Source organism: Geotrypetes seraphini, chromosome 14 (genome assembly GCF_902459505.1).
Source record: "Geotrypetes seraphini chromosome 14, aGeoSer1.1, whole genome shotgun sequence".
NCBI classification, from domain to species: Eukaryota; Metazoa; Chordata; class Amphibia; order Gymnophiona; family Dermophiidae; genus Geotrypetes; species Geotrypetes seraphini.
Genome location: NC_047097.1, coordinates 667,588 through 679,593, shown reverse-complemented (window position 1 = coordinate 679,593; position 12,006 = coordinate 667,588). Strand labels below are relative to the sequence as shown.

General features: G+C 42.8%; 2 protein-coding genes across 4 annotated transcripts in view; one reads left to right on the top strand and one right to left on the bottom strand.

The window, feature by feature from the left end:
* The window catches only part of ALDOB (aldolase, fructose-bisphosphate B), a 269,623-nt gene that overhangs the window by 163,831 nt on the left and 93,786 nt on the right, over positions 1–12,006 (top strand). The gene's annotated exons all lie outside the window — the stretch shown is intronic.
* Positions 1–12,006, bottom strand: part of LOC117348575 (glycine N-acyltransferase-like) — a 60,245-nt gene that overhangs the window by 40,543 nt on the left and 7,696 nt on the right. Inside the window, exon 1 of one of the 3 annotated variants that reach the window (XM_033920852.1) lies at positions 1,687–1,705. The exons of 1 other annotated variant lie outside the window; for it this stretch is intronic. Coding sequence is in view for 1 of the 2 variants with exons in the window: in XM_033920851.1 (XP_033776742.1) it covers positions 1,254–1,255 (2 nt within the window). In the remaining variant the exon portion in view is untranslated. Of the gene's footprint in view, positions 1–1,253; positions 1,406–1,686; positions 1,706–12,006 lie in introns of those variants that run through there. One more of the 3 variants, XM_033920851.1, reaches the window with a different exon arrangement.

The following is a 12,006-nucleotide window of genomic DNA, read 5'->3' as shown; positions in this document are numbered from 1 at the left end:
TCCAATACCAATTGTTTGAGTCGTGCACCCTTTATGGAGGTTAATATTCTTCTGCTGCCACATGTAGTCGCAGAGAGTGTGTTCCAATCTGCATCGGGCATGTTGAAGTCCCCTAACAGTACTGTGTCCCCACGCAAAGTGATGTTCTCTATGTCATCGATTAATTCCATATCTTCGTCTTCCTGTTGTCTTGGAGGTCTATATACCACATCAAGGTACAGGCATTTTTCATTCCCTCTGGCCAGGTTTACCCAGAGGGATTCCCCAGTGTATCTAACATCCGTGATTACGTACATAAAAACACACAACAAAAGCAATGCATCCCAGTGCACAATACTCGTCCACACGCCACCCCTACATTCAAGTTTAACACTATATTGTCTTCTCTCTTAGCACCCATATTTCATCTGCCAACCAGATGATGTTTCAACAAACGTTTAAATGAAGTGAGATTTCCTTGCTGGGAGTTTTCTCCACTCTACATGAAAATGTTGCAGCCCTCATGGTTTGCAACCGCAACTCCTTTCTAGATGATATTGCCAAATCACTGTTACTAGCATGACCATGAAAAGACCCTAAATACTTCTTATGCCCCTCAGTCAGCTATGTGGCTGCTAATGTCAGGCTTACAATTCCAATCATAGGTCATAAAAATATCTTCATAATCATATGCATGAATAAATGTATAATAACGTACAAAATGTTTCTAACAATCATTGCCAAACATATACCGGTATCTTAAAAGCCCAGTTAACAACTGCATCTAATCAAAAATCTTCATTTGCCTAAAGGGTCCATGAAGCGACTGCATCTGAAGCAACCAATTCCCAAGCACTGCCCTTGAGAAATACCCAACAGACGCAGTTGCTTAGTAATGCTTTCGGTGGATGACGTCTGTTGCCTTCCTATATAGACATTTTCTCCAATCGGAGCTCTGCAGTCAGCTATGAAATAAGCAACCATTACCAGCAATTTCTTACAGAATCGACATACGTATGTCCTTTTTTTAAACCATTTTCCATACTTTTGTGACCTGTCCTGGGCTGCAACTATCAATCTCAGTTCACCTCTCCTCAGTCATTGATTTCTTATGTTTCTCACGATATTCATTTTTATTGCCACTTGCTTTGCCTTGTTTGCTAATTCTGTTGTTTCCTTTCCTTTGATGTGCTGGTGGATTCCCTTCTCAAACCAAGTCTCAGCAATACAAAGAAGTGCAGTGAAAAGGAGTTTCAGATTTCAAGTTTACTCACATGTGGCACTGACTCCCTTTCCAGCACTGCTACAGTGCAAAGGAGGATTTCTTTCCGGGGCTGGCAACAGTAAGGACTTTACTTTGCTCTGGATCTTGGAAAGTAAACTCTTCCTTATTTTTTGTTGAAACAAGCTTTATTAATGTCCCCGTCAAGAAAGCTTGACTAGTTTTTCTTGCTTATGACCTGGATTAGGGGAGGGAGCAACTGCACTGCCAGGAAAATTAATCTACACTTGTCTGCCAAGCCTGGCTCCTCCTCCTCACCATCTGAGCTCTGTTGCTCCAGCCTATACATGGGGAAGCAAGCTAATGTTCTATGTTTCTGCCTGCTGGCAGTGGTGTGCCTAGCATATGTGACACCATCATTTTTTTGACACCCCCTCATCTATATAAAAACATAATAATCCATACATTGCATAATAAGAGTGTACCTAGTGTGACAAATCCACAGCTGGTTCTAGCTTTGTCCCAGGGATAAGTAAAGGTGAAGCATGGTCCCTGAAGAGCTGATCAAGTGAGCAGTCAAATCCTGAGTTGGGAAATGAAAGGCAAGAAGTACAATGTTCCACAGCATTATGTGCCTCACAGGTTTAAAAGCACTAGAAAACCTGACAGAAATTGGAGACACGTTCCTTTAAGGAAATCTCAGCCCTGGTTACCCAGTTGGAGTAATCAGTCTCTGTACGAAGGACCACATGGAAGTTTCGAGCAAGCAGAGAGGGTGAAGACTGGCCGGTACCCTGAAAGAGAAGTACTGAACCACGCTGAGGACACAGACTTGAGACCAATGAGAAAACTGAAGAAGGGGAAATCTGCAGTCGTCGTGGGAGACTCAATCCTGAGAGAAGTGGACAGTCACGTAGCAGGAGGGAGAGAAGATCGGCTAGTGACCTGTCTCCCAGGAGCAAGAACGAAGGACATCACCGACAGAATCGAGAGGATCCTGGACAGTGCAGAAACAGAAGAGATGGCAGTGATAATCCACTTGGGAACAAATGATGTCAACAGGAGAAATTACAGCAGGACTACGCTAACGGAGCAGTTCAAGATCCTAGGAAGGAAACTGAAGCTGAGGACACAGAAGATAGCATTCTCGGAGATTCTGCCAGTACCGAGGGCAGACGTGAAAAGGCAGACTGAGCTACAAGCAATAAACGCATGGTTGAGGAGATGGTGTGAAGAAGAAGGATTCCTTTTTGTGAGGAACTGGACAACTTTTTGTGGGAAGAACAAGCTCTTCAGGAGAGACGGACTACACCTGAGCACGGCAGGAACGAGGCTGCTAGCAAACAACGTCAAGAGAGGAATTGAGCAGGCTTTAAACTGAGAAGAAGGGGAAAGCCGACAGTCGATCTGACGTTGACAGTTCGGACAAAAGTATCCAATGAAGATACTGAGTGGGAAAAATGCTGGGAACAAGCAAGAGACAAACAACAGAAACTGTTGACTAACAAGAGGGGCATACAGACAAAATTAGAGGAACGGGAGAAATCGGAAAATCAGGTTGTAGACGAAGAAGATGCACCAAATAACGAGGAAGAAAGGAGCAAAAATCAGGAACTGGCAGCCCAAATAGGGGATGGCAAGAGGAACAAAACACATGAAAAGCCAGCAGGGAAAAGAAAAGACCGGGACTTAAAACTGCTTGTACGCAAATGCAAGGAGCCTAAAGGCCAAAATGGGAGAATTAGAAGTTAAAGCCAAAAAAGAGGATCTAGACATCATTGGAATCATGGAAACATGGTGGAATGAGGATAACAAATGGGACGTAGTACTGCCAGGGTACAAACTCTATAGAAGAGACAGGACACCCAAGAAGGGTGGAGGAATAGCACTATACATAAAAGACACCATTCCCTCGTCCAGAGTGGATATAGAACCAAAGGCGGAAGGATTGGAGTCATTATGGGTTAAATTACCCGGAAAAAATGGACTTGACTTAAAATTGGGACAGTACTATCGTCCGCCTGGACAAACGGTAGCAAACGACAAAGATCTGGCAGCAGAATTGAGACGGGAAGGCAATAACAGGAACGTGACAGTAATGGGAGATTTTAACTACCCCAGGATAAACTGGAGTATTGGAAACTCGAACTGTGAGAGGGAAACAGAATTCTTAGAGGCTGTGAGGGACTGCTTTATGGATCAGCTTGTCAAGGAACCAACAAGAGGGAATGCCACTCTTGACCTAATCCTCAACGGACTAGGAGGACCTGCAAAAGAAGTGGAAGTAGTAGGACCACTAGGGAACAGCGATCATAACATTATCCAGTACAAATTAGAAGTAGGTACAACAAAAGGGAAGAGAACCACAGTGACAACGTTCAACTTCAAGAAAGGGAATTATGATGCTATGAGAACAATGGTAAGGAAAAAACTCAGAAACAGCTCAAGGAAAACAGAAACCGTAGAGCAAGCCTGGTCTCTATTCAAGGGCACAGTGCAAGAAGCACAACATATGTACATCCCCAGATTTAGGAAAGGGTGCAAAAAAAACCGAACAAAAGACCCCGCATGGATAAACAATGAAGTGAAGACAGCGATAGAAGACAAGAAAAAATCATTCCGGAAATGGAAAAAAGACCAAACTGGGGAAAACTGGAAGGAACACAGGAAACGCCAAAGAGAATGTCATCAAGTGGTTAGGAGAACGAAAAGAGAATACGAAGAGAGACTGGCCAGGGAGGCAAAAAACTTCAAATCATTCTTCAGATATGTTAAGGGGAAGAAACCAGCGAGGGAGGAAGTAGGACCGTTGGATGATGGAGATAGAAAAGGAGTGATAAAGGAGGGAAAGGAGGTGGCCGACAGGTTAAATAAGTTTTTCTCGTCAGTCTTCACATGCGAGGACACATCCAGTGTACCAGAACCAGACAGGATCTTCCATGGAGACCAAGAAGAAAAACTGTCAACAATAGAGGTAAGCCATGAGGATGTCCTCCAGCAAATAGAAAGATTAAAAAGCGACAAATCACCAGGCCCTGACGGAATACACCCTAGGATACTAAAAGAACTAAAAATCGAGATAGCAGGAATACTCCAACAAATTTGCAACCTATCCTTGAAAACTGGAGAGATCCTGGAGGACTGGAAGACAGCAAATATTACACCTATCTTTAAAAAGGGATCGAGAGGAGACCCAGGAAACTACAGGCCGGTAAGTTTGACATCGGTTCCGGGCAAGATAGTAGAAGCACTGATAAAGGATAGCATCGGTGAGCACATCGAAAAAAATGGGCTGATGAAAGCGAGCCAACATGGCTTCTGCAAGGGAAGATCGTGCCAAACAAACTTACTGCACTTCTTTGAGGGGGTAAATAACCAGTTGGATCAAGGCGAACCCGTAGACATCATTTACCTTGACTTCCAAAAGGCCTTTGACAAGGTACCCCATGAGCGGCTACTTAGGAAGCTGTGGAATCACGGGGTGGAAGGGGACGTACACAGATGGGTCAAACACTGGTTGGCAGGCAGAAGGCAGAGGGTTGGAGTGAAAGGTCACTACTCGGGCTGGATGAGGGTCACGAGCGGAGTTCCGCAGGGGTCAGTACTCGGACTACTTCTTTTCAATGTATTTATTAATGACCTGGAAACGGGGACGAAATGTGAAGTTATAAAATTTGCGGATGACACCAAACTCTGTAGCAGGGTTACAACTGCTGAAGAGTGTGAGGAACTACAAAGGGACCTAAACAAACTGAAGGAGTGGGCGAATAAATGGCAGATGAACTTCAATGTAGGGAAATGCAAGGTCATGCATATAGGGAAAAAGAACCGGATGTTCAGCTACCAAATGGGGGGATTAGTATTAGAGGGAAGTAGCCTTGAAAGGGACTTGGGCGTACTGGTGGACACAACAATGAAGTCAACGGCACAATGCGCAGCAGCCTCAAAGAAGGCAAACAGAATGTTGGGTATTATCAAGAAGGGTATTACAACCAGAACGAAAGAAGTCATCCTGCCGTTGTATCGGGCAATGGTGCGCCCGCACCTGGAGTACTGTGTCCAGTATTGGTCACCGTATCTTAAGAAGGATATGGCAATACTTGAGAGGGTTCAGAGGAGAGCAACACGAATGATTAAAGGCATGGAAACCTTTCATACACTGAAAGATTGGAGAGACTGGGGCTCTTCTCCCTGGAAAAGCGGAGACTTAGAGGGGACATGATAGAAACCTACAAGATCATGAAGGGCATAGAGAGAATAGAGAGGGACAGATTCTTCAAACTTTCAGAACATAAAAGAACAAGAGGGCATTCGGAAAAGCTGAAAGGAGACAGATTCAAAACGAATGCTAGGAAGTTTTTCTTTACCCAGCGTGTTGTGGATATCTGGAATGCGCTTCCAGAGGGCGTAATAGGGCAGAGTACGGTGCAGGGGTTCAAGAAAGGATTGGACAATTTCCTACTGGAAAAAGGGATAGAGGGGTACTGCACAGGTCCTAGACCTGTGGGCCACCGCGTGGGCGGACTGCTGGGCACGATGGACCTCTGGTCTGACCCAGTGGAGGCATTTCTTATGTTACCCGGATGAGCTGGAGCCAAGCTCTTTCCCAGGGGAGAAGGGTAGGGGTTGGGTCCATTTAAGCTCAGAGCTCTGAGAGCAAAAGAGGTCAGAAGCCAAGCAGGAGGTGGAAGGGAGGAGTCATTCCCCTCACACAGGCAGTAACCAGGATGTGGAAATGGCCGCCTGGCTTAGACTCAGACCCTGTTTTCCTTCTGTACAGGGTTGCAAAAGCAAGAAATTTTGCATTTCAGGCAGCTTCCCATGACAAAGAATTCCGATCGCTGTTGCTCACAGCTCATTCCTATAAACACTTCAGAAAACAGTTGAAGACTTATCTTTTTTCTAAATACCTTACTAATTAATTCAATCTATTCCATGGATCATGTTCACTGTTAATAATCTTTTATAAACCGCGTAGAACTTATGGTTACGTGGTTAATAAATACATTGTTATGTAATGTTACATTCCGATCTCAATAGAGGAATTGAAGGATACCTCTAATCCAGTGGTCTCAAACTCGAAGCCCACCAGGTACTATTTTGATGCCCTCGGTATGTTTATCATAATCACAAAAGTAAAATAAAACAGTTTCTTGATCATATGTCTCTTTAGCTTTAAATTACAATATTATTATTAAAACTTAGCCAAAAAGAAAGAGTTTTACCTCATGCAAAATTGTCATTTCTTTAATAAAACATAAAACTATTTTTTTCTGAGGCCCTCCAAGTACCTACAAATCCCAAGTGTGGCCCTGCAAAGGGTTTGAGTTGGAGACCACTGCTCTAATCCTTTTGGGGAACTACATGCTGTTTCAGAAGGTCCTTAAACCAGTCATGTTTGGAAGCCATCAAGTGAAGCTTTACCTCACCAGCAGAGTGTTTGTTCCTTTAAGTAGTGAACTGTGTGCAGTACCTTTAATTAAGGAACAAGAGAGAAATCAGAGTTTCTCTGTCAAAACGGAGCTGCAAGAGTTTCACGTAGCTAAAACTCTGGCACCAATTCACTAAAGTCAGCGATCGTCATTAAATATGTTTTCACAGGATTAGTGACGATCGCTGCTACCCACCCGATTTACTAAACGGCCCACCGTGTATTATCCGATTTGACCCAACCCATGCAAATGAATAAAACCCAATGCAAAACAGCTAAGCATCTGATTTTACTACCCTAAAACCCGACTGCTATAGGACTGTCGGTAACTGAGGACTAAATCGTGAATGGGATGCCTAATTTCTGTGCAGCCTATGGGTTTGTTTTTTGCTAAGATGCGCATTGTCCAATAGGAACCTATGCAGGAGTGCACAATTACAATTTGAATTTGGGGTTTTCAGTACTTTTTTGTATGTTTTTTCCTTGTTTTGGTTTTGTTCTTAATATTGCTTTTGTCTAGTCATATTAGATTTGATGAAACTTCATCAATAATAGTGTCTTGAGTCATCAGACATTACATCTATATTGCTCTATTTTGAGTCCCATTACTAAATGTTAATCCGCAACATGGAACAGTAAGTTTTGTTCCTCTCTAGACGGGATGTTACATTCTCCATGATTGCACCGACAAGACGGTGAACTTTAAATTTTCAAATTTTAGATCATTGATCAGCAGTTGCTTAGCAATGGAACGGGAACCGATGAGGTCATTGTCTAGCACATGCCTCCTCTGCAAATGGAGGCAGGATGGTTTCTAACTAAGAGTTCCCATTTCATTTGGCCACATGACTGATATCACGTGGGCACAACCCTAGGTATATCTGGTGTCCACAAACCATGGCTCGGCTTCCTGAGCAGAAGCAAAAATCACTCATGAAACAAGAGATGATATTTTTATCTCAGGAGTTTTTGAAGCAATAATATTGTACGGTCTTTTTACCAAATGAAAATGTTTTGGCTGTGTATGCTGTGGTGAGTAATGCCTTTAAGATTGAAGTCTATGGCTTATCATGGTTAGGGTTAGGGACATATGTATGGGGTGTAGCTCACGGAGAAAGGTTTTATGAGATTGGAGGAGTAGTCAAATTGGTGCAAGCTTGTAGATTTAGTGAGAAGCTTTATAACGCCTGGTGACGTAGTACAGATAATATGCGTTTTTAATCAAAACTTTACACACAAAGAGATGGTAGATTTTACAATTTTATATATTTGTCACACAAGAGAAAAAAGTTTTTTGTATGGTCATATGTTTTAATTATGTCTTTATTGTAGAGGGCCAACACTGGTCATTATCCCTGAAGATCTGGTTTAGACATATTGAAACACCTGTTTCTCCTGATAGAAGAGCGTCTTTAACCAGCGCTGATTTATGGGCTATACCATCTAAGATAAGTGTTGCTTTTTCTTTCTACACACGTTTCGATGGTTTGAATCTATTTACTTTTTGAAGTTTTTACGCAAAATAGGTGAGGTAGGTGGGTTGGGACAGGCGTAAGTGATTATAATCTGGAATCAGAATGCGGACTTGAAAAAATATATAGATTATAGGAGGTCCTATGATCTGATCACCCCCTTACCTAAACTAAATTGGTTGTCTAGAAAAAATAGTTGTTTTACACTGATCCTTATGGAATAGATAACATTGAGAACATAGATATCTAAGTTAGCCTATGTTAGGAACTTTATATATCTCTTTAAAGTTTTCTTGTAACATCCATGCTATATCCTATTCTATGCTATATGGTAACTGTTGGTTTTTTGACAGGTTTGCCTGTTTTTTTGAAATTCATTTTTTTTTCCATGGCACAGATATTTTGTGTGCATTACACACACAAAATATCTGCCCCATAAAAAATGAAACCTGGCAGACCTGTCACCCTCTGCCCCCTCCCCCCGGCAAACGTGCTCCCCACCAGCGACCCACAAATGGCGGGAGAGATGCTCACTCCCTACTGCCACTCGATGCTCCCCCCACCGCACGGAAAAATATGGCAGGAGGGATGCCCGATCCCTCCTGCCATCAGTGCACGTTGTGTGGGGGAGCTTGATAAGTAGATTGGGAGGGGACTCCCGAGTGACGAATCAGTTACCCCTTCGTGGGAACTTGGCGTTTCAGCTGGGCCGGGATAGCCCTGCTTTTCTTAGCTGGGCTGCTTGCGGAATTAGTCTCATGGAACACCTGTTGACTGAGGAGGGCTGTTTGAAACCCCTAAATGCCTTTGGGGATTGCTTGGGTGGATGCTGGGATGATATTTTCATCTGTTGTCAAGTTAAACACTATCTTCTCTCTCTTCCTCAGGAACAGATCGCACAGCTGCTGGGGGAGCACCTTCAGGTTTCTTTGAAGGGGTGGTGGTCCGCTCTACTTCGGTGTCGGCGTTGTACAGGGCCCTTTCGGAGTTTACTAGCCACAAAGATGTATCATGGATACAAGGGAGCTGGGGTCGTGACCTTCATATAGATCTTAGCCATTGGAATATTCTGAGTGCCCTGCAGGGGGTTCCTAGCTTGATAACAGGAGCGTTGTTTCGAGAGTGATATATATATATATATATATATATATATATATATATATATATATATATATATAGGGCCTATTATACTCAGGTACAATTGCATAAAATTGGGGGTATTGACTCGCCTATCTGTCTGAAATGTGGCCGGGATCCCAATACTTTTGTTCATTCCTTTTGGGATTGTTGGACTGTACGAGTCTTTTGACAGTCTATAGTCTGTTACTTACGGGCCTTATTTCTAAGTCCAGTTGCGGGTAATGTAGAGCAATTGGTCATTGAGCTGCCTGGTGCCTTTCGTGGCCTTCCTAAGGGGGATCCCCTATGGTGTCGTAAGGTGTGTCTTCTTGCTCGCAAATGCATTTTGCAGTCCTGGACTGTTTCTGAGCCTCTCTTTTTGGAACTGGAGATCTTTGGTGCATAATTTGGCCACATGGGAGGCCCGAGAGGCGGTTGGTCGCCCTCGTCAAAGGTGTAGTTTTCTGCTTGTTGGGGGAGTCTATCTGGCTTCCTTTTCTCCTAGAGGTCGTAGTCTCCTTTTGAATCCTCTTGCTTAGCTTTGTTGATGTGCAGTGCGCTCGCTGCCAGGATCCGTCACTGCAGGCACTTTTTTTTCCCTTCTTCTTTTGGGGAATTATTACTGTGGGCCTTTGGGATATTAGAGACCTGTTGGTCATCTTCAGTATGCTTCTTTAGGGGGGGGGAGGTTGTGTTAGGGGATCTTGCTGGCTGGGTAGGGTTCAGAGGGGGCGGGGGAGGGGGTTTACTACTCTTGTTCTACCAAAGCAAAAACAAAAAAGTTGTATTCTTGGATGATGGTTCTTTTGACTTTGATATATTCTTTGTTGTCTGTCATTTTGCATTCACAATAAAAAAGATTTGAGAATAAAAACCATCATGAATATGGTGAAACCGCAAATAACATGGTGGGAGACCTGGCCTGTTCCTGAAGGAGAGGCAAACACGGTGAAGAAAGTGCTGGGAATCAGCGATTTTTCTCTGTAAACACTTGGAATCAATGATTTCTCTATGCAAGCTGAGGTAGTTTGGGGGGAGAAGCCAGCAAGCTAAAAACTGCGAATAATTGAAACCGCGAATACGGAGGGAGAAGTGCATTGTAATTTATAGCTAAAGAGACATATGATCAAGAAACTGTTTTATTTTACTTTTGTGATTATGATAAACATACCGAGGACCTCAAAATAGTACCTGGTGGTACTAGGCCGTGAATTTGAGACCACTGTCTTAGATGTATTCATTTGTTTAAATTCATTTTTATGCTGCAAATTATTTGGACTAGATAACCAGTGACAGCCAACATTTTCTAGAACAATAACCATTGTGGGCTGAATTGGACCTGGCCATTCAATAAATCCTGGCACTGGCTCTGAATATTTGGGCTCTTTGTAGCAGAAGAGGCTCCTGCCTGGTTAAACCCCACTGAGTTGGTCGTTCCTGGATATTAAGTGGCCAATTCAATGGTGTTTAACCAGACAGGATATAAAGTAGCCTGCAGTTTCATGCTTCATCTCTGTGATTACTTCACAAAAGTGATCACTTGGGAAACTAGAGGCCTGTAAGCCTCACTTCAGTTATTGGAAAAATGGAAAGGATAGTAAATTTCTTAGAATGGGTTACAAGAGCCAAGGCAACATGATTTTACTAAATGTAAATCGTGCCAAACAAATCCCCCCACCCTTTTACAAAACCGCAGAAGTGGTTTTTAGTGCAGGCTGGCGCACTGAATGCTCATAGGGAGCAGCGCAGAGCATTCAGTGTGCCGGCCTGTGCTAAAAACTGCTTCCAGGGAGGGAGGGGGGGAATCTAATTGATTGGACAACCAGAGACTCGGATTGAGGACATGCGCTGGATGTAATTTACTTAGATTTCAGCAAAGCCTCATAGGAGGCTCTTGATAAAGTTAGGACAGCTTAAAAATTAAACACGTACCACTCTGAATATCAGTCAGTGGATGGTTAGCTTCTGGGTTGCTGCACTAGCCTGGATATTGGAAACCAAATATGCTCTGGCATTGAATATGTGCGGTTTAAGTCAGTTACAGGCTGAGTATTAATCCCTTACTATTTAATAAGGTGTTTCACAAACTTTCGGTTTGTAGAGATCCACTGAAACCAGTTCCTTTTTCACTTTCCCTATTATTTGCATGCTACATACCTATATCTATTCTTCAATACCCACCTAGTGATTTGTTATGAATTCTGTGAGCTATGGCTTCAGATGCACAGTCTTTTTACCTTCCCCTAGATCAGTGTTTCTCAACTTTTTCAAGCCAAGTATCTCCTAAGTCTAGCAAATATCAACTCAGTACCCCCACCCAAGCTTTCCCCCTACCTGCCCAAGCTCCGCCCTAGACCCACCCAGGCTCTGCCCCTGATCCCTCCCCCAAAATGCACTTTCATCTATCCATTTTTCATATACATATATAATTAATACATAATAGTAACCACAAAATTTACAAAGCACTCTATATGCAGAGAAAATCTTATCATTTATATTTGGGGGTTTTTTCAAAAAGGTCTAGGCGCCATTGACAAATTATTTTAATGATCAGACATCATTTTCCACTGACAATATATTTATACATAGGGGGAGGGGGGATGGTATAAAGTTCTATTGAAGGTTTAATCAATAGATAATAATAATAATTTATTTCTTATATACCGCTATACCATAAGTTCAAAGCGGTTTACAACAAGATACATAGAGTGAGAGTATGAGATGTAAGGAGAAAACAAAGATACTTTCTGGGATACAAATTACAAATAGAAGAGAACCAAATT